Consider the following 19610-nt stretch of genomic DNA (forward strand, 5'->3'; position numbering starts at 1 on the left):
TGAATGCCAATCTTGACAGTTATCAAGATCTCGGCTAATCAAACTTAAGGACTCGCGGAAAGGAAAGAAAGTTCGCTTGAGTCTAGCAAATAAGCATGAATGCCAATCTTGACAGTTATCAAGATCTCGGCTAATCAAACTTAAGGACTCGCGGAAAGGAAAGAAAGTTTGCTTGAGTCTAGCAAATAAGCATGAATGCCAATCTTGACAGTTATCAAGATCTCGGCTAATCAAACTTAAGGACTCGCGGAAAGGAAAGAAAGTTTGCTTGAGTCTAGCAAATAAGCATCAAAGGCGGGTTGCCTCCTAAACGTTCTATCTCAGCTCTCGCTTTCACGTCCAAGTCTTCAAGTACTTTTTTCGTGTATTCAAACGAACCAAATTTCTCCAACAATTTAACGCAATGACGTTTCACTTCGATTTGTTTGGTTCGTTGTTTCAGAATATCTGTATCAGGCATTATTAAGGAAATCTATATATAATAAAGTTCATAAATCATAAAATTTCTGAAAATGTCTTTTGTATGTGTATGACGTGTGAGGCCGTTTACATTTCTTTATAGTAAATAAAGTGTATTAATTAACAAAAATATTTTTGTTGTAAATGAAAAAAAGGTATTATATAAAAGTATTTTATAAAGGATACATATTATTTGCTTATCATCAGGATTTGTTGTAAGCGCATGAACAATGGGAAAGCTGAACTTTCCTTCACTCAAGTCATCGCAATAACTTTTATTTTCGGTATACTACAACAAAAAATTACTTTAATTCTTTTCAGTTTATTTATGTATTATGTATAATGTCGCAGATATATTATTACTCACCTTATCGCTATTTAAGTTTCCGTAATCATCACGTATTTGAAAATGCAATCCCAAAATAATACCTAGCGATGATAAATCCTCTTCATAAATAGAGAAGAGTTTCATCAATTTGATCATTAAATTGAAGAAACCTCCAATCTCTGCAAAATTAGTTGATATTTCAATTTTTTTCAAATGTAATTTTTTTAATTTCACAAAGAAATATATATATAAGTATTAATATTGACTTTTCATTGCCATTGTCCGATATTCTTTCTCACTTGGACAAATAAAATTGTCCCGCCAAAAAATTTCCATTCCTTGTCCTCTGAAAGCTTCCAACATTTGTTCCATATAAACATTTGTCGCCTGATAAAAAAACCCAGTTAGTGCAATAATACAGCGCAAGTTATATTTTATCTAACAAGCAAATATGAAGCTAATCTTTTACAATTTTAATGAGTTTTAATGAGCTTTATGTTGTATATCTGTATACATATATTAGAAGATCATAAAACATGTATTTTTAAAGATATATAAAACATGTATTATTAACGACATATAAAACATGTATTTTTAAATATGTCTTTTCCTTCAATCAAGTTTTAGCAGTATCTCTTACTTTTCCTATACTATAACAAAAAATTAACTAAATTCTGTTCAGTTTATTTAAGTATGTATGATGTCATGGACATAATTGAAGGAGTGCATTTGAATTTTGTATCTTTTAAAAATATTATTTAAGCACTTAGAAAAGAGAATAAGAGATCTCTTATTTTCAACCTTTTTTGTGACTAAAATAATGCATAATGTGACTAAAGTATATTGCTTACTTACTTTTTCTTTTATAAGTATAATGTGATTACTTACTGCAGGATGCAAATTAGCAATTCTTTCCAATGCGATAACTAATATATAATGTGCAGCGTTTAGTGAGCTAGCAATTCCATAAACAGAATGAGAGGTAGGAATACCTCTTCGCAAAATGGAATTATCTTTTAAATGTTATTTTAGCTTTCGAAAGACTTAAAACTTTGTAGTTTTTGGCAATAATAAATGTTATTTGGCTTTCGGCTTTAGGCTATAAATTAATCAAATTATTAGGTGTACAAATAAATAATCCAAATTTCTTTAAGCAGTTAAAAAATTAATTTTAAAATCAATTGATTTTTAATAACAGCAATAGGCTCAGAGTGAAAACAATTAAGTGTTAAAACTAATAGATAAAAGCCAAATCGCAGGTATCGAACATATTATTGTTAAATTTTATTAAATAATGTGCATTAAAAACAATTGATTTTTCCGCTTTTATGTAGTATTAACATATAGCTATTAAAAATAACATTTAATTTGGCGTAAGTACCGACATAACTTTAAAAAATATTCAGTTTATTCAGTAGAATCAAAAATGGCAACAGATAACGTACATGTCCGACCTGTACTCTTTACGAACTCCAACAAGGAAAAAATGCTGCAAAAGCATGCAAATCGATTTGTTCCTTTCTTGGAGAAGGTGTTATATCGTACGATGCGCATTTTGGTTTAGACGGTTTGAAAACGGCGATTTTAGTCTGATCGATAAACAATGCCCAATCAGTGGATGAGATACAAAAATGACTTGGCGATTTTATCATGTCCAAAGACACAGCATTTTTTCAAAATGGAATTTATCAGCTGCCTAAAAGATGGCTTAAAATTATAAAAAGCAACAGCGTATACTCTTTGATAGAAAAATTTGTTTCGCTTTCTTTTAAAATAAACCTTGAATTTCGTTAACAAATTTGGATTATTTATTTGTACACCTAATAAATTACAATCTAAACTCTAAAGCTACAATATTGAAAACCAACAACTTATATCTGAAAACCAACAACTTATATATATATAATATTTGAAATCAACAATTAATATGCAAGATAATTACTTTCTCATTAATTTGGATAAAATCTGATAGTATTATATAGTTTGATAAAACACAAAATAATGAAAATTGTCGCTACGTTGTAAAAAGAATAAAGTCACATCACAAAAGTAGTACTTCTTAATGTTAGAAAATTATACTGAAAAATATAACAAAATATGACAATCTAAACATATATATAAATAATATTTTAGTCTTTGATTAATTGTAAGTCACCAGAATTTGTTTACTTATCGCAAACAAATCAAAGATTTAGAAAAAAAAAGAATTCCAATAGAAATACTAACCTCATCTTCCTGCCTGTCGTTGCTCAGAGAGTAATAAAACGGCTTATTCTCATATGTATTCGTCATGTTTGCGATTCGCAGCGATATTTTTCTCTTCTGAAAAATCGTAAGATTTCAAAGAGAATAATATCTCGTATATACAATCTTGCAATCAGTTAGAGACACATACTTTTATCAGACTTCACAGACTTCTATTAGACATATATTTTCAGCCTCTTCTAGCTTTCGTCAACCGTCAAAAGTGTCTTATAGTCGAGCTTATGGTTTTCCAGTATCTTTTAACTAGTAGCTCTGCAAATTCTCAATATCACAGAGGACCCTTGATACACCATAAATGAAAATAAAAAAGATACAAATAAAAAATATACTAAATTGTATTACTTTATTTCATCTTTCTTGGTATCAAGAGACACGGTAGTATCTCGCCAAATTCAGTGAGAAACTCGAAATAAAGCGTACGCGATACGAGCGAGATGAGAAACAGCAGCGCGAAAGATATACCTGGCGAGTATCGGCTCAGCTCGAATTGTCGTCAAGGACCGACAGACTGCGACTCACTGAGTTTGAACAGAATCGTACACACCAGAATAATAAACGGACTGTTCTTGATCGTGAATTTACACTCTTTATATATCTTCTATTTTACCCCTTTCCATTAACGCTCACGGTATCATTTCATCATCTTCTTTTTCTTCTTCTATGGCTGGTGGGGCATCAGTCGTATCATTTCATCTTTGTTGTTCACCGAAAGTTAAACAAAGACAGATAATGCTCGCGAGCATTGCGGTCGTTAAGTGGAACGCGCCTTATACAGGGTGGTCCTCGTAATAACGGTCGCCACGATTTTTAAGGCACTTACAATAATCTGACATAAAAAAGTCATAAACAGAAATTTATCAGTTTCTAACCGGCAACAAATTGTTTTGTGGAAAAGTCAAAGTACCCGGTTTTGTCCTACCGGTAGGCTCAAACCGGGTACCTATTTGAAAATATGCAAAACACCGTGTATTCACAAAATCTAGATTTATTTTAATCAAAATACAATATAAAAATGTATTCTATTGACAAAAATCACAAATAAAAATATCTTCTTGTTCGACATTGCTGCAGGACTTCCTTCTTTAACTTTTTATCTTTAGGGATCTCAAAAACTTTTTTTTTAATGGTTTCTTTTTCTGAATGTTAGTTTTTGTTTCCAACTGTTTTTTGTAGGGAGACAAAGTCAGGATAACAGTTCTTTCTCTTTTCATTACATGAGATGTGTAAGTACCCGGTTTTACCCCAACACAAGGAAAGTAACAAATACGGCGGTTGTATATTCCGGCGTACAAAATGCCGATCAAAACTAATATAATATACTCTCTAATATGTACAGAATGCAATGCTGCATTTACCGAAACAGATGCTCTATATAGAAAAAATGCACAACGATTCGATTCTTGCCTCGATATAGATCTTTTTTGGGCAAAAAATTTTGAACTTCTATTAAAAAAGAAATATCGTGTGCGCAGGGGCACGGTTTGTTTTAAAATAATAATGGCACCAATCTACAACTAATAACACTAGTTAGCCATAAATAGTAGCACATATTACGAAAAAACAGGTTTACCCGGTTTGACCCGCCTACCCGGTTTTACCCAATTTTCCCCTATATATATATTCGTGTTTTAAAAATCATAATATTTATATATATATTATAATATATTTATAATATAATACATACACATGAACAATAATTTTTATAATCAATAGAATTTAACTCTAAATTTCTTATTATTGTGAAGCTATTAAATTATAATTTCATGACGTCAAACTAAAGTAGAAATTTAAGATTTTAAGTAGAATAGAAAGAATAAACTTTTTAATGATCAATTGTCGGAGAAACATCTAAGATGACATAAAAAAAATAATTAAAAATAATATGATATATGAAAATAAAGATCAAGTTATGATGGAAAGTATTGAAGAAAAAGAGAAAATACAGTTTAGTTCTAATTATAACAATATATATCATTGTTCTGCATTTCTGTAATAAATATTCGATCAAAAGCATTGATAGTTGCCATAATTAAAATAATAACATATTTTTGGGAAAAAATATTTTAAAATGGTAATAATATAATTTTTTTCTAGACGTGTGTAATATTGTGCAAAGGAGATATTTATATTTGTTATCCATTTTTATAAAGTCGTAATGATTATAATAATTCAATGATATCATAGCAAAAGGATTTAAATATTTTTTTATTTGCTCTCTATAAAACCAACATTTTTCTTTTGAATTTGTCTCGAATAAATTAACAATATATTAAAAAGTACTATTAACTGTAAGTAATCTTGCACAAAATGGCACCAATCTACAACTAATAACACTAGTTAGCCATAAATAGTAGCACATATTACGAAAAAACAGGTTTACCCGGTTTGACCCGCCTACCCGGTTTTACCCAATTTTCCCCTATATATATATTCGTGTTTTAAAAATCATAATATTTATATATATATTATAATATATTTATAATATAATACATACACATGAACAATAATTTTTATAATCAATAGAATTTAACTCTAAATTTCTTATTATTGTGAAGCTATTAAATTATAATTTCATGACGTCAAACTAAAGTAGAAATTTAAGATTTTAAGTAGAATAGAAAGAATAAACTTTTTAATGATCAATTGTCGGAGAAACATCTAAGATGACATAAAAAAAATAATTAAAAATAATATGATATATGAAAATAAAGATCAAGTTATGATGGAAAGTATTGAAGAAAAAGAGAAAATACAGTTTAGTTCTAATTATAACAATATATATCATTGTTCTGCATTTCTGTAATAAATATTCGATCAAAAGCATTGATAGTTGCCATAATTAAAATAATAACATATTTTTGGGAAAAAATATTTTAAAATGGTAATAATATAATTTTTTTCTAGACGTGTGTAATATTGTGCAAAGGAGATATTTATATTTGTTATCCATTTTTATAAAGTCGTAATGATTATAATAATTCAATGATATCATAGCAAAAGGATTTAAATATTTTTTTATTTGCTCTCTATAAAACCAACATTTTTCTTTTGAATTTGTCTCGAATAAATTAACAATATATTAAAAAGTACTATTAACTGTAAGTAATCTTGCACACACAAACAGTCATTACAATGAAAAATCTTAATTAATATGACACAAATCAAGACGGTAATTGTACCTTGTACAGATAATTGATTCTATTTTTGATTTCAATATGCGTTTGATAATTTATTAAGACATTATAATAACACTAACATGAAATCGCAGTATCAATATCGCCGAACTTTCAAAACTTTAAACATAAACAACAATTAGAAAGGACAGAAAAAGCAATTAACGGATTTCCGTATAAAATAAAGTCAAATTTAAATAACAAAAACCATGCAACAAATTTAATAAATTAAAGAATAAATTAATGATAAATTGTTCTTAAAGTTGTTGAAACCTTGTAACAGTATGTCAGCAAGTTTCGAAGTTCTTTATCCACCAACAAAATTGTACCAAAAATTTGCAGCATAAAATGAAAAGGAAATTTCAAAGCCACATAGAGAAATTATTTCATATAATGGTGAAATAATATTAAGCTGAACACAGAAAGTTAAAAAAATAAAATATCAAGACTCACCAATGCAAGATTCTTCACAAGAGAGAGAACAAATCACTCGACGAAGCTGTAGAACCGTCACATTATATGGTATGACGAATTGCCGTGCGGACGGAGAAAACAATATAGTACAAATCAAAAGAGATCGACAAGGCAAAGATAATTAAAACAAGAAAAGAGAAGAAAAGGTATAAAAGCAGTTAATTTAAAGCTTATTACACCATAGTTACTCCATAAATGATATTGACAAAGACATTTTACAAGCATTGACCATCACAAAAAATTTTATTAGAAACAAAATTAACGTTTTTTTACACGCGTTGACAACATTACGATTGCTTTAGACAAATCAGCTTATATCAATAAAAAATGGAAGAGATGCTTATATAACAATAAAAACACATATATGATTGTTAAACGCAATCCTGTCAATAAAATCATAACTGATTTACATTCCTTGTTGACGAAGTGGAGAGACCGAGAATTTATCATTATGTCGACATATAGATGTTTACATTCCGTCGTTTCCCTATTACTTGGAGTCTATGATTGCCTAAGATACATAACCCCTCAGGGTTATTGTCTTTTTTATCGATAACCAGCTCTACTTTTTCAAGCTACGTTTTTACATAAACAAAAAAGTATTTCTCTGCCACATAGCCACGTTCTCTTCAATAGATTTCATCTCATTAATAAATTATCCAAAATAACGATAGATGATCATTTTGAACTCATCTCTCTCGATGTAGTTTTTTTTTTTTTTTACTAATGTACCTCTTGATCTGGCTATTGATGGCATAAAAGGAAGATGGAATTTTATCTCTCCTAATACAAATATTCCGTTTGACGAATTTATGGTTCTGAGAATGATATTAAACTCTTCATATTTTACCTTCAATGATGTAATTTACTCCAGCCAAAACAGTTTTTTACAAAAATTAATTGTCATCAAATATAATATTTTCAAAAATATTATCTTTTTAAAAATTATTTATAAATTATATTCTAACAATCGATCCGAGCTCGATAGAACGATCACTTTCGCCGTTTTTTGTATAATATATTTATAATATGCCATTTAATAAAATGGAGATGACCTTGAAATCTCCAAAGTCTCCATCCACAAAAAAATTATGGCTAGCATATTATGGTTTTCTTGATACCGTGCAACTTCCGTAATTACAATATTTTCATATCTCTAAAAATAGCGGAGATATTCCGGGTGGACAGAGTTATTGCTCCATCCTATACATGGCATAATAAAGAATGTAGAACTTGAAAATGATTGTATAAATGTATAATTATATATTTTTGAAATATATATAAATATTATATGTACAGGGTGTCCCATCAAAAGTGACCACCCCTTTTTATCTTTTAAACTAAAAGAGATAGACCATAACAGATATATATCAAATTAAATGGTTCGAACTGAACTTTATTGTGAGCATAATGGTTGCTTTCAAAAACTATCTGTGTTAACGAACAAAGAGATAAAAAATTGAAAAATTTGTAGTGTGTTATAAGACAGAAGATGCATTTCTAACATCTACGCAGTCCAGTCAGTGAGCGCCGGATCAGTAATGCTGTGTTCTGGATACGATGCCAATCTTCCCTTTTCTTTATCAAATATTCTTTTTGTACAATTTCCTTGCATTATCTTTGCATTAAATGGTCTTTTACAGCCTTTTGGTATTATATATTTATACCACAGTTATGAGAAATTGCACATTATTACATTAAAACAATATTGATATTTATTTATTTATTTATTTATATTTTTCTCTTTTCATCTTGCTATTGAATGCAACATCACATACGGGATTTCGTGCGATAACATTGTGCAGTTTCATTTTAATAATGACCCTGGAAATAAAATATTTATCTCTACGAGCGTCGTAAGATAAATAGATATAAGCTGTTAGCCGAAACATGCGAGATTGTGATAAATGCAATGTAGAATTATTTAATATTATAATTATGTAAATTATTTCAATTTCTTTTGTCTATCAGTATTCTGTTCTCTTTAAACACTAGTTAAAGTGGTCCGTGACGTCAATGTGTAGCTAAATTAAAGCAAATGGCAGTGTTTAATGTAAATGAGACAACGCTACAACTTTATGCCGCTTGCTCGTTAAAAGTAACGATCACAATTCAAAAGTTATAGATAGATTTTGTATCAAGATACATTACACTATCTCTTTAAGTCCTTTATGTCATTTTTAATAATCAAAGAACAAAGAAAAAAATTTTCTATTTTCTATTATTAAATTTTCTATAAAAAAATTATATTTTAGTATACTTATACGCCTAAATTTAATTTAATGTAGATAAATAATTTAATTTAATGTATATAAAATAATTTTCTTTAGAGATCATGCATAATGTTTAATCCCAATACGAGAAGAACCGAAATGTGCTTGATGTGTCAGATTGAGATATAAACGTTTTTAAGATCTAGTAAACGAAAGAATTAAACAGTATCGTTATATCATGCATTATTTAAATCATAAGCTCCAAAATCATATTATGGGACTTAAAGAAATTAGTTTTTTATCGAGCTAATGATATTGTTCTCGGCAAATCACGGACTTACTTTATCGAGATCCTTATTTATCCTACCGTTACAGTCTAACAATAAGTATAATACGTATAATATAATAAATGCAATACGAGTTCTATGAAGATACAATGATAAACCATAATGAAAAAGCGGAATCAATGCGATATAATTTGTACGAATATTAGTGCGAGTTTTGCCTAAACTTTTTTTGTTAATAACTTTTCAATAAACAATGAGCGCTGGCTGAAACCTCCACAACATTACTCAAGATGATGACCTTAATAACATATTTCAAAATTATCAAAATCGGGGGTGGTTTCTTATATCTGCATAATTACCGTTATTTTACCATTGAATCGAATTTAAGTTATTGTCTCTAGAAGTTTGTCAACACACAAGGCTTATTATTCGAATCACCTGCTTAAAGCATTACTGCATTACATAAGCATTAGATCTTCAACACTCAATTAATCATCGATTCCGGTACTTTTATATTATTATTTACATTACTTGATTACCGCGCGCCAGAGAGAATCAAGGAAGAGTAAAGAGAATTCACCGGAAGTCCGCCATTTTCAGATAATATTTTGGTAAGTGTGGAGTATTTATCACACACACACACACACAATTATTATCACACAACATCAACATATATATGTTGATATATATACATATATGAGTTGATCTGAAAATGGCGAAACCAATTAGAGTAGAGAACACTATTCGCTTCATTCTTTCTTGATTCTCTCTGCCGCGCGCGCTTCGCGTGCGTCATCTATGTTCTTTTCTATTTGTTATGAATATTAACTATTTTCAGTAATAGATTGCAGATATAAAGGAAACATTCGTGAAAAATAAGAAGCGTTTAGCTTCTTAACAACGTTTAGACAATGTTTGTACAATATTCACTTTAAGAATCTAATAACAGCATACTAAAGTTTATAATTAAAGTTAAAAATACATTTTACAAAGAGATTGAAAGTGTTGTTAATTCATTGATTCAATTTTAATGTTACAAAACAAACGTTTGATCTAATCAACGTTTAATCAAAATATTCTCTATATATGAATAAAAAAACCAGCGGATATTTTCCAGAGATTATTAACTATACATTGCGCATTGCGTATTTATTGCGACATATGCATATAATTTATTTAATATTCATTTATAATAATTTTGCATGCAAGAATAATTACATTGCACTGCATTGAAGATACTATATTTATCTCAAAATAGTTTTTCATATTTATAAGACTCCGCTGTACGAGGATATCGCGATAATAAATCAGATTCAGACGTTGATTATATACGTACATACAATATGTACGTATAATCTCGAGCAGAAGGCGTAAATAATAATGAGATTCATCATTAGATTATTGAATATTTATGGCCAGAATGTTTAATAAAAAAAAAGTATGATCCAACAAATTCAAGTAATTTATTTATTTTAATATACTTTTACAAAGTATTTTAAGCATTGTATATATAGCTAATTATAAACTGAAATAAAAAAATACTCTTGCATGCAAAATTTTTATGCAAATAAATTATATAAGCGGAGACAAACGGAGTCGCTCGGAAATAAGACGTATTAAATGGAATTAAGCAATTAAGCATTTAACCGAATTAGCACGGATACGCCCGGAAAAACGCATTGGTTGCTCATATGGAACGCCTGTGTTTCGATTCACTTTTTTTTTCTCTCTAGGGGACAACATGGTGGGCAGCATGCCTTGAGATATTACTTCACCTACCATGCTTTGCCGCCACTCTCTTGAGTTCTGATAATCGTCTTGTTAATTATTTAAAGCTACATTCAAGGTAAACTCGACTTAGTCTGTTCTTCGGTTCACAGTGGCATGACAGAAAAATTTACGCTTACGACGTGTGGAAACGCGACAAGTTTTTACGATAATAAAAAAAAAAGATTAATTGTATATCGATAATAAAAAAGAATGTTAATTGTATATCAAAAACAACCAAAGATAAGAATATTTGTTTGTTCAGAGAACACCAGTTTGATAGATCTCCATATCTCAGCTTGGTAATTAATTGAAATCGTTTGTGAATCAGACAGTAAAATCGACTTAAAAAGACGACGATGTGTGGGAACAGTCTCACGTTTTGCATGCTTCTACTCATCGTTTCGTCTTTAGCCTTTCAATCAAGTTCTACGAACGACGATAATAAAGATAATAATTTGACAGTGCGCGAGTACACCAAGAGAAACTATGATAAAAAAGCAGAATTGCGTAAAAATGATACAAATGACAACAAAGATTATTGCATGATGATAATAAAAATTAGAAAATCACAATCGTTAAATCACATCGTTTTACGCGAGATGTGCGATAATATTACTTATATTCGCATACTTTGTTGTCCTCTCAATAATTGTTCGATTCACAAGAATTGCATTGCTAAAGAAAATGAATATGTTTGCTCAAATGGATATAACTATTCGAACGATTCGATGCAGAATGAAAATAAGAAGGTAGACGAATTTTGTCCATTGATTGTTCAAAACCCGCGCCAACTTAACTGTTCCCAGAAGAAACATTTCTCTTATCCTTATTTCAAATTCATCGAAATAACAAAATATTATCTGACGAATGTGCATGATGATCAATTTAATGCCTCTATCTGCTTGAAGGCTGCGAATGAAATATTTCATAAAGAAATGGATAAGATCATAAAAGATCTCACTAATGAGATCTTGTCAACTGAGTTAACCATATCATTCTATAGCAATATAGTGTCTATGCTGTGTTTGATCTTAATATTCTTGGTGTACTCTACACTGCCAGAGCTTCGTAACATACATAATTTCATGCTGCGCAGATCTATCAGTATGATATTTATCGTATATACGATCGAGGTTATTGATTATCTATTCAACATAAAAGGTCAGAAAAATTCCATCTGCGTTATAAGCGGTACAGTACAATACAAATCATATAGTAATGCAGTCAATACAATGTATACATTAGACTTATTCGTGTACACTCTTGTTAATTATTTTTTAACGGTAAAACTCGAATGTACAGTTTGTTAAAACTTTAAAAACACAAGGATTAATATTAAAATTGAAATTTTGTGTGCTTGGTGTACTTTAATGTACAATCAATTTCACTTTGATTGGATAAATATCTATATGATATTAAAATGCTATTAAAATTCTGCAGAGTTATGTTTCTTTTAAATCGTAATATATTAGTACGTATTTATTACTTATATTGTTCTCTGTTATAATTTCTTAGTATAAAAGTTGAAATAAACATTTTTTTATGCTATAGTATTATATAATATAGTATCATATAGTATAATATAAATCATAACACATTTTTCATTTTAATATTGGCACGTATTTATTATTTTTATTACTTTTGTTATAAATACTTAATATTATAATACTTAATATTATAACTAAAGTAAAACATTTTTTATAGTTTAGTAAAGATCTTTACAGAGATATAATGATACTTGTCAATTAGCGGCATTTTAAAGTTGTTTATTTCATTGTTGCAGCTCTAGTCTGGTATTTCTGCAATTTGACAAGCGATTTTTGGTTAAATGTAATCAGTTTCGACATGTGGTGGACATTTAGGTAAAAATTGTCAAGTATATTTTTTCACGCTATACTTTATAATATGAATTTATTTTTATAAGATTGTGATAGTATATGTATAAGAGACACGACATGACGAAATATTCATCTGTGATATATATATATATATATATATATATATATATATATATATATATATATATATATGTATGCGCAATCAAATTGAAATTGCACACGCGCGCGCGATTAGAATCAGGGTCCCGCTATATGTATAAATGTATGCGCAATCAAATTATATCTACAACATCACATAAAGACTAAAATGAATATTATCACGATATTTTGCATTGATAAGAAAGAATATATTGTCGTGTCGTGTTATGTTGGTTAAGAGTATAAAAATAACTACTTGGCTTGAGAAACAATAATTTTAGTGAAAACCTATAGAGTAACTCGGGGGAATAGTATATACCTAATTTTGAAAGGAAATATCTTTGTAATTATTAATTATAAAGAAAATAAAACACAAATTGATATTATTGTCATTATATTAATATTTGGTTATAATTAAAGAAGAGTTTATCATTCTCTTTTATATAGATTATTTAAACAATAACAAAAAAAAATTCTTATGAATGTAGTATCTCACCCAGTTGTTGGATAAGATGCCACCGCTCCATAATTTTGAAGTATTTCGATAAAAAGTACAACTAATATACTCTGATTGCATTTAGTGCAAATGACAATACGGTACAGAGTTGTTTCTTTATGCTATATATTTGAATTAATCAAGATAAGTTAAAAATACTTTACGTAATAATTAACATAGTTATAACTATATTAAGTTGTATAACACTAACTTTTATACTTGTTGCGATTAGATTTCACAGAAAGTAATTTGACTTCGATACATGCATCCCGGGATAAAATGTTAGAACTGTCATTTTTTTCCGATAAATGCAACGTTTTATCCCACGTAAACATTAAATGTAAAAATAAAGAAAATCACAAAACACGCTTGTAACGAATAAGTTACTTGATTCACTAAGAATAATGATCCATTTACACTTGAACACATAAGTATTACGTAGCAATAATATTATATTTTTGAATACTATAAAATAAGATTTAAGCCATATTTTTAAAATTTATGTTGATTAATTCAAAAATATAGCATAAAGAAATGACTGCACACTGTCGTTTCGTCACCTGCACTAAACACGATCAACTGCGTAGATTAATGTGGTACTCTTTATCAAAAAACTTAAAAATTACGGAGCGGTAGCATTTTTCATGATATGGCATAATTCCCCTATTTATACCACATATTTCCTATTGGAGATTTCTATTAGATTTTATTTTTCCAAAACAAAAAAATTAATCTCTACTTTATAAGAGTGCACTCAATTGTTAAAAAAAAATTACATTTTAAATGATTAATAAAATTTTATTAAATTGTAAGATAATTCACGATGTAATAATACAAACTCTTTATTGTAATTTTCTTTTTTCTTTAAATATTTTATGAATTTTAATCCGATATTATTTTAGTTCTTTCCCTTTTTATACAATAATACAAGAAACCACAATTCTTTAACGAAATTCGATTTCTAATTTTTTAATCAAACATTCTGCTAAATCAAAATTAATTTCATGTTGGTTAAATGTCGATATATTTGAATGTATGGTAGTTCATCGTGTCGAGACGTTGTATACCATTAATCGTTATTTTACAGTAAACAGACTTTTAAGGGGATCCAAAAGTGACGGCCGAACTCCGACGGGTTAGCGCCCTCATCCAAGCGTAACTAAAATTATCGATAATACCGACCGAAATTATCGATAATATCAATAATTTTAGTTCCGCTGTTACCAATATGAATATTTTTGCATGTTCTATGCATATTTGAAAGAGAATTGTGTTCAATATGTTGAAATCGGACAACATCGTGTATTTCTACTGCTCCATTGCCTCGCACGCATATCTATGCGTATAGATAACAGTATAATATAGACTGTCTGCCTTTATCACATATTTGAAAATAATTTCACATTGTTCATACGGGCTATGTGTCTTCCCATATATCTTCCAAGAGGAATAACATTTGGTTAAGTGTTATATATATAATTGTGTATATATATATGTATATGTATAATATGTACATAGACGTATACAGATGTATGTGTATGATATATATACATATATTCTGAATATTATCATGTAACTTTCTATAAGTTGCGATCTATGCAATGCAGCTAATTTTTTTTTCAATCGATATAATCAATGGATATATAACAACAATGTATTATTTATACAAATATATATTATATTGTCTTTTTTTTGTTCGTATACATAAATGTTTATATATTTGTAATAAACATTTATAATACATTGTTTGTCTCCATCGCAACAGAATAATATATCGCCTCTGGCATATATTTTTTAACACACACGCAAATCGCATCTAGTGTGAAATAACAACCAGCTCACGAATTGATCGCCTCTGGCATATATTTTTTAACACACATGCAAATCGCATCTAGTGTGAAATAACAACCAGCTCACGAATTGATCGCCTCTGGCATATATTTTTTAACACACATGCAAATCGCATCTAGTGTGAAATAACAACCAGCTCACGAATTGATCGCCTCTGGCATATATTTTTTAACACACATGCAAATCGCATCTAGTGTGAAATAACAACCAGCTCACGAATTGATCGCCTCTGGCATATATTTTTTAACACACATGCAAATCGCATCTAGTGTGAAATAACAACCAGCTCACGAATTGATCGCCTCTGGCATATATTTTTTAACACACATGCAAATCGCATCTAGTGTGAAATAACAACCAGCTCACGAATTGATCGCCTCTGGCATATATTTTTTAACACACATGCAAATCGCATCTAGTGTGAAATAACAACCAGCTCACGAATTGATCGCCTCTGGCATATATTTTTTAACACACATGCAAATCGCATCTAGTGTGAAATAACAACCAGCTCACGAATTGATCGCCTCTGGCATATATTTTTTAACACACATGCAAATCGCATCTAGTGTGAAATAACAACCAGCTCACGAATTGATCGCCTCTGGCATATATTTTTTAACACACATGCAAATCGCATCTAGTGTGAAATAACAACCAGCTCACGAATTGATCGCCTCTGGCATATATTTTTTAACACACATGCAAATCGCATCTAGTGTGAAATAACAACCAGCTCACGAATTGATCGCCTCTGGCATATATTTTTTAACACACATGCAAATCGCATCTAGTGTGAAATAACAACCAGCTCACGAATTGATCGCCTCTGGCATATATTTTTTAACACACATGCAAATCGCATCTAGTGTGAAATAACAACCAGCTCACGAATTGATCGCCTCTGGCATATATTTTTTAACACACATGCAAATTGCATCTAGTGTGAAATAACAACCAGCTCACGAATTGATCGCCTCTGGCATATATTTTTTAACACACATGCAAATTGCATCTAGTGTGAAATAACAACCAGCTCACGAATTGATCGCCTCTGGCATATATTTTTTAACACACATGCAAATTGCATCTAGTGTGAAATAACAACCAGCTCACGAATTGATCGCCTCTGGCATATATTTTTTAACACACATGCAAATTGCATCTAGTGTGAAATAACAACCAGCTCACGAATTGATCGCCTCTGGCATATATTTTTTAACACACATGCAAATTGCATCTAGTGTGAAATAACAACCAGCTCACGAATTGATCGCCTCTGGCATATATTTTTTAACACACATGCAAATTGCATCTAGTGTGAAATAACAACCAGCTCACGAATTGATCGCCTCTGGCATATATTTTTTAACACACATGCAAATTGCATCTAGTGTGAAATAACAACCAGCTCACGAATTGATCGCCTCTGGCATATATTTTTTAACACACATGCAAATTGCATCTAGTGTGAAATAACAACCAGCTCACGAATTGATCGCCTCTGGCATATATTTTTTAACACACATGCAAATTGCATCTAGTGTGAAATAACAACCAGCTCACGAATTGATCGCCTCTGGCATATATTTTTTAACACACATGCAAATTGCATCTAGTGTGAAATAACAACCAGCTCACGAATTGATCGCCTCTGGCATATATTTTTTAACACACATGCAAATTGCATCTAGTGTGAAATAACAACCAGCTCACGAATTGATCGCCTCTGGCATATATTTTTTAACACACATGCAAATTGCATCTAGTGTGAAATAACAACCAGCTCACGAATTGATCGCCTCTGGCATATATTTTTTAACACACATGCAAATTGCATCTAGTGTGAAATAACAACCAGCTCACGAATTGATCGCCTCTGGCATATATTTTTTAACACACATGCAAATTGCATCTAGTGTGAAATAACAACCAGCTCACGAATTGATCGCCTCTGGCATATATTTTTTAACACACATGCAAATTGCATCTAGTGTGAAATAACAACCAGCTCACGAATTGATCGCCTCTGGCATATATTTTTTAACACACATGCAAATTGCATCTAGTGTGAAATAACAACCAGCTCACGAATTGATCGCCTCTGGCATATATTTTTTAACACACATGCAAATTGCATCTAGTGTGAAATAACAACCAGCTCACGAATTGATCGCCTCTGGCATATATTTTTTAACACACATGCAAATTGCATCTAGTGTGAAATAACAACCAGCTCACGAATTGATCGCCTCTGGCATATATTTTTTAACACACATGCAAATTGCATCTAGTGTGAAATAACAACCAGCTCACGAATTGATCGCCTCTGGCATATATTTTTTAACACACATGCAAATTGCATCTAGTGTGAAATAACAACCAGCTCACGAATTGATCGCCTCTGGCATATATTTTTTAACACACATGCAAATTGCATCTAGTGTGAAATAACAACCAGCTCACGAATTGATCGCCTCTGGCATATATTTTTTAACACACATGCAAATTGCATCTAGTGTGAAATAACAACCAGCTCACGAATTGATCGCCTCTGGCATATATTTTTTAACACACATGCAAATTGCATCTAGTGTGAAATAACAACCAGCTCACGAATTGATCGCCTCTGGCATATATTTTTTAACACACATGCAAATTGCATCTAGTGTGAAATAACAACCAGCTCACGAATTGATCGCCTCTGGCATATATTTTTTAACACACATGCAAATTGCATCTAGTGTGAAATAACAACCAGCTCACGAATTGATCGCCTCTGGCATATATTTTTTAACACACATGCAAATTGCATCTAGTGTGAAATAACAACCAGCTCACGAATTGATCGCCTCTGGCATATATTTTTTAACACACATGCAAATTGCATCTAGTGTGAAATAACAACCAGCTCACGAATTGATCGCCTCTGGCATATATTTTTTAACACACATGCAAATTGCATCTAGTGTGAAATAACAACCAGCTCACGAATTGATCGCCTCTGGCATATATTTTTTAACACACATGCAAATTGCATCTAGTGTGAAATAACAACCAGCTCACGAATTGATCGCCTCTGGCATATATTTTTTAACACACATGCAAATTGCATCTAGTGTGAAATAACAACCAGCTCACGAATTGATCGCCTCTGGCATATATTTTTTAACACACATGCAAATTGCATCTAGTGTGAAATAACAACCAGCTCACGAATTGATCGCCTCTGGCATATATTTTTTAACACACATGCAAATTGCATCTAGTGTGAAATAACAACCAGCTCACGAATTGATCGCCTCTGGCATATATTTTTTAACACACATGCAAATTGCATCTAGTGTGAAATAACAACCAGCTCACGAATTGATCGCCTCTGGCATATATTTTTTAACACACATGCAAATTGCATCTAGTGTGAAATAACAACCAGCTCACGAATTGATCGCCTCTGGCATATATTTTTTAACACACATGCAAATTGCATCTAGTGTGAAATAACAACCAGCTCACGAATTGATCGCCTCTGGCATATATTTTTTAACACACATGCAAATTGCATCTAGTGTGAAATAACAACCAGCTCACGAATTGATCGCCTCTGGCATATATTTTTTAACACACATGCAAATTGCATCTAGTGTGAAATAACAACCAGCTCACGAATTGATCGCCTCTGGCATATATTTTTTAACACACATGCAAATTGCATCTAGTGTGAAATAACAACCAGCTCACGAATTGATCGCCTCTGGCATATATTTTTTAACACACATGCAAATTGCATCTAGTGTGAAATAACAACCAGCTCACGAATTGATCGCCTCTGGCATATATTTTTTAACACACATGCAAATTGCATCTAGTGTGAAATAACAACCAGCTCACGAATTGATCGCCTCTGGCATATATTTTTTAACACACATGCAAATTGCATCTAGTGTGAAATAACAACCAGCTCACGAATTGATCGCCTCTGGCATATATTTTTTAACACACATGCAAATTGCATCTAGTGTGAAATAACAACCAGCTCACGAATTGATCGCCTCTGGCATATATTTTTTAACACACATGCAAATTGCATCTAGTGTGAAATAACAACCAGCTCACGAATTGATCGCCTCTGGCATATATTTTTTAACACACATGCAAATTGCATCTAGTGTGAAATAACAACCAGCTCACGAATTGATCGCCTCTGGCATATATTTTTTAACACACATGCAAATTGCATCTAGTGTGAAATAACAACCAGCTCACGAATTGATCGCCTCTGGCATATATTTTTTAACACACATGCAAATTGCATCTA

General features: G+C 30.7%; 2 protein-coding genes across 2 annotated transcripts; one reads left to right on the forward strand and one right to left on the reverse strand.

Moving 5' to 3' along the window:
* Positions 1-274: 274 nt before the first annotated feature.
* Positions 275-1804, reverse strand: LOC115237326 (geranylgeranyl pyrophosphate synthase-like; the record flags this gene model as incomplete). The annotated part of the gene is made up of 5 exons (XM_029810308.1): positions 275-447; positions 646-748; positions 827-966; positions 1054-1174; positions 1676-1804. Coding segments are annotated over 5 exons (666 nt in total), but the record flags the coding sequence as incomplete, so codon positions are not given.
* A 9461-nt stretch (positions 1805-11265) lies between these two features.
* LOC115237356 lies at positions 11266-12891 on the forward strand. The gene is made up of 2 exons (XM_029810354.1): positions 11266-12160; positions 12753-12891. Exons 1-2 carry the CDS (start codon positions 11326-11328, stop codon positions 12833-12835), a joined length of 918 nt encoding a protein of 305 aa, XP_029666214.1. The 5' UTR covers positions 11266-11325; the 3' UTR covers positions 12836-12891.
* Positions 12892-19610: the final 6719 nt, after the last annotated feature.

The sequence above is a fragment of the Formica exsecta genome, unplaced genomic scaffold, assembly GCF_003651465.1.
Source record: "Formica exsecta isolate Colony F162 unplaced genomic scaffold, ASM365146v1 scaffold114, whole genome shotgun sequence".
Classification (NCBI taxonomy): domain Eukaryota; kingdom Metazoa; phylum Arthropoda; class Insecta; order Hymenoptera; family Formicidae; genus Formica; species Formica exsecta.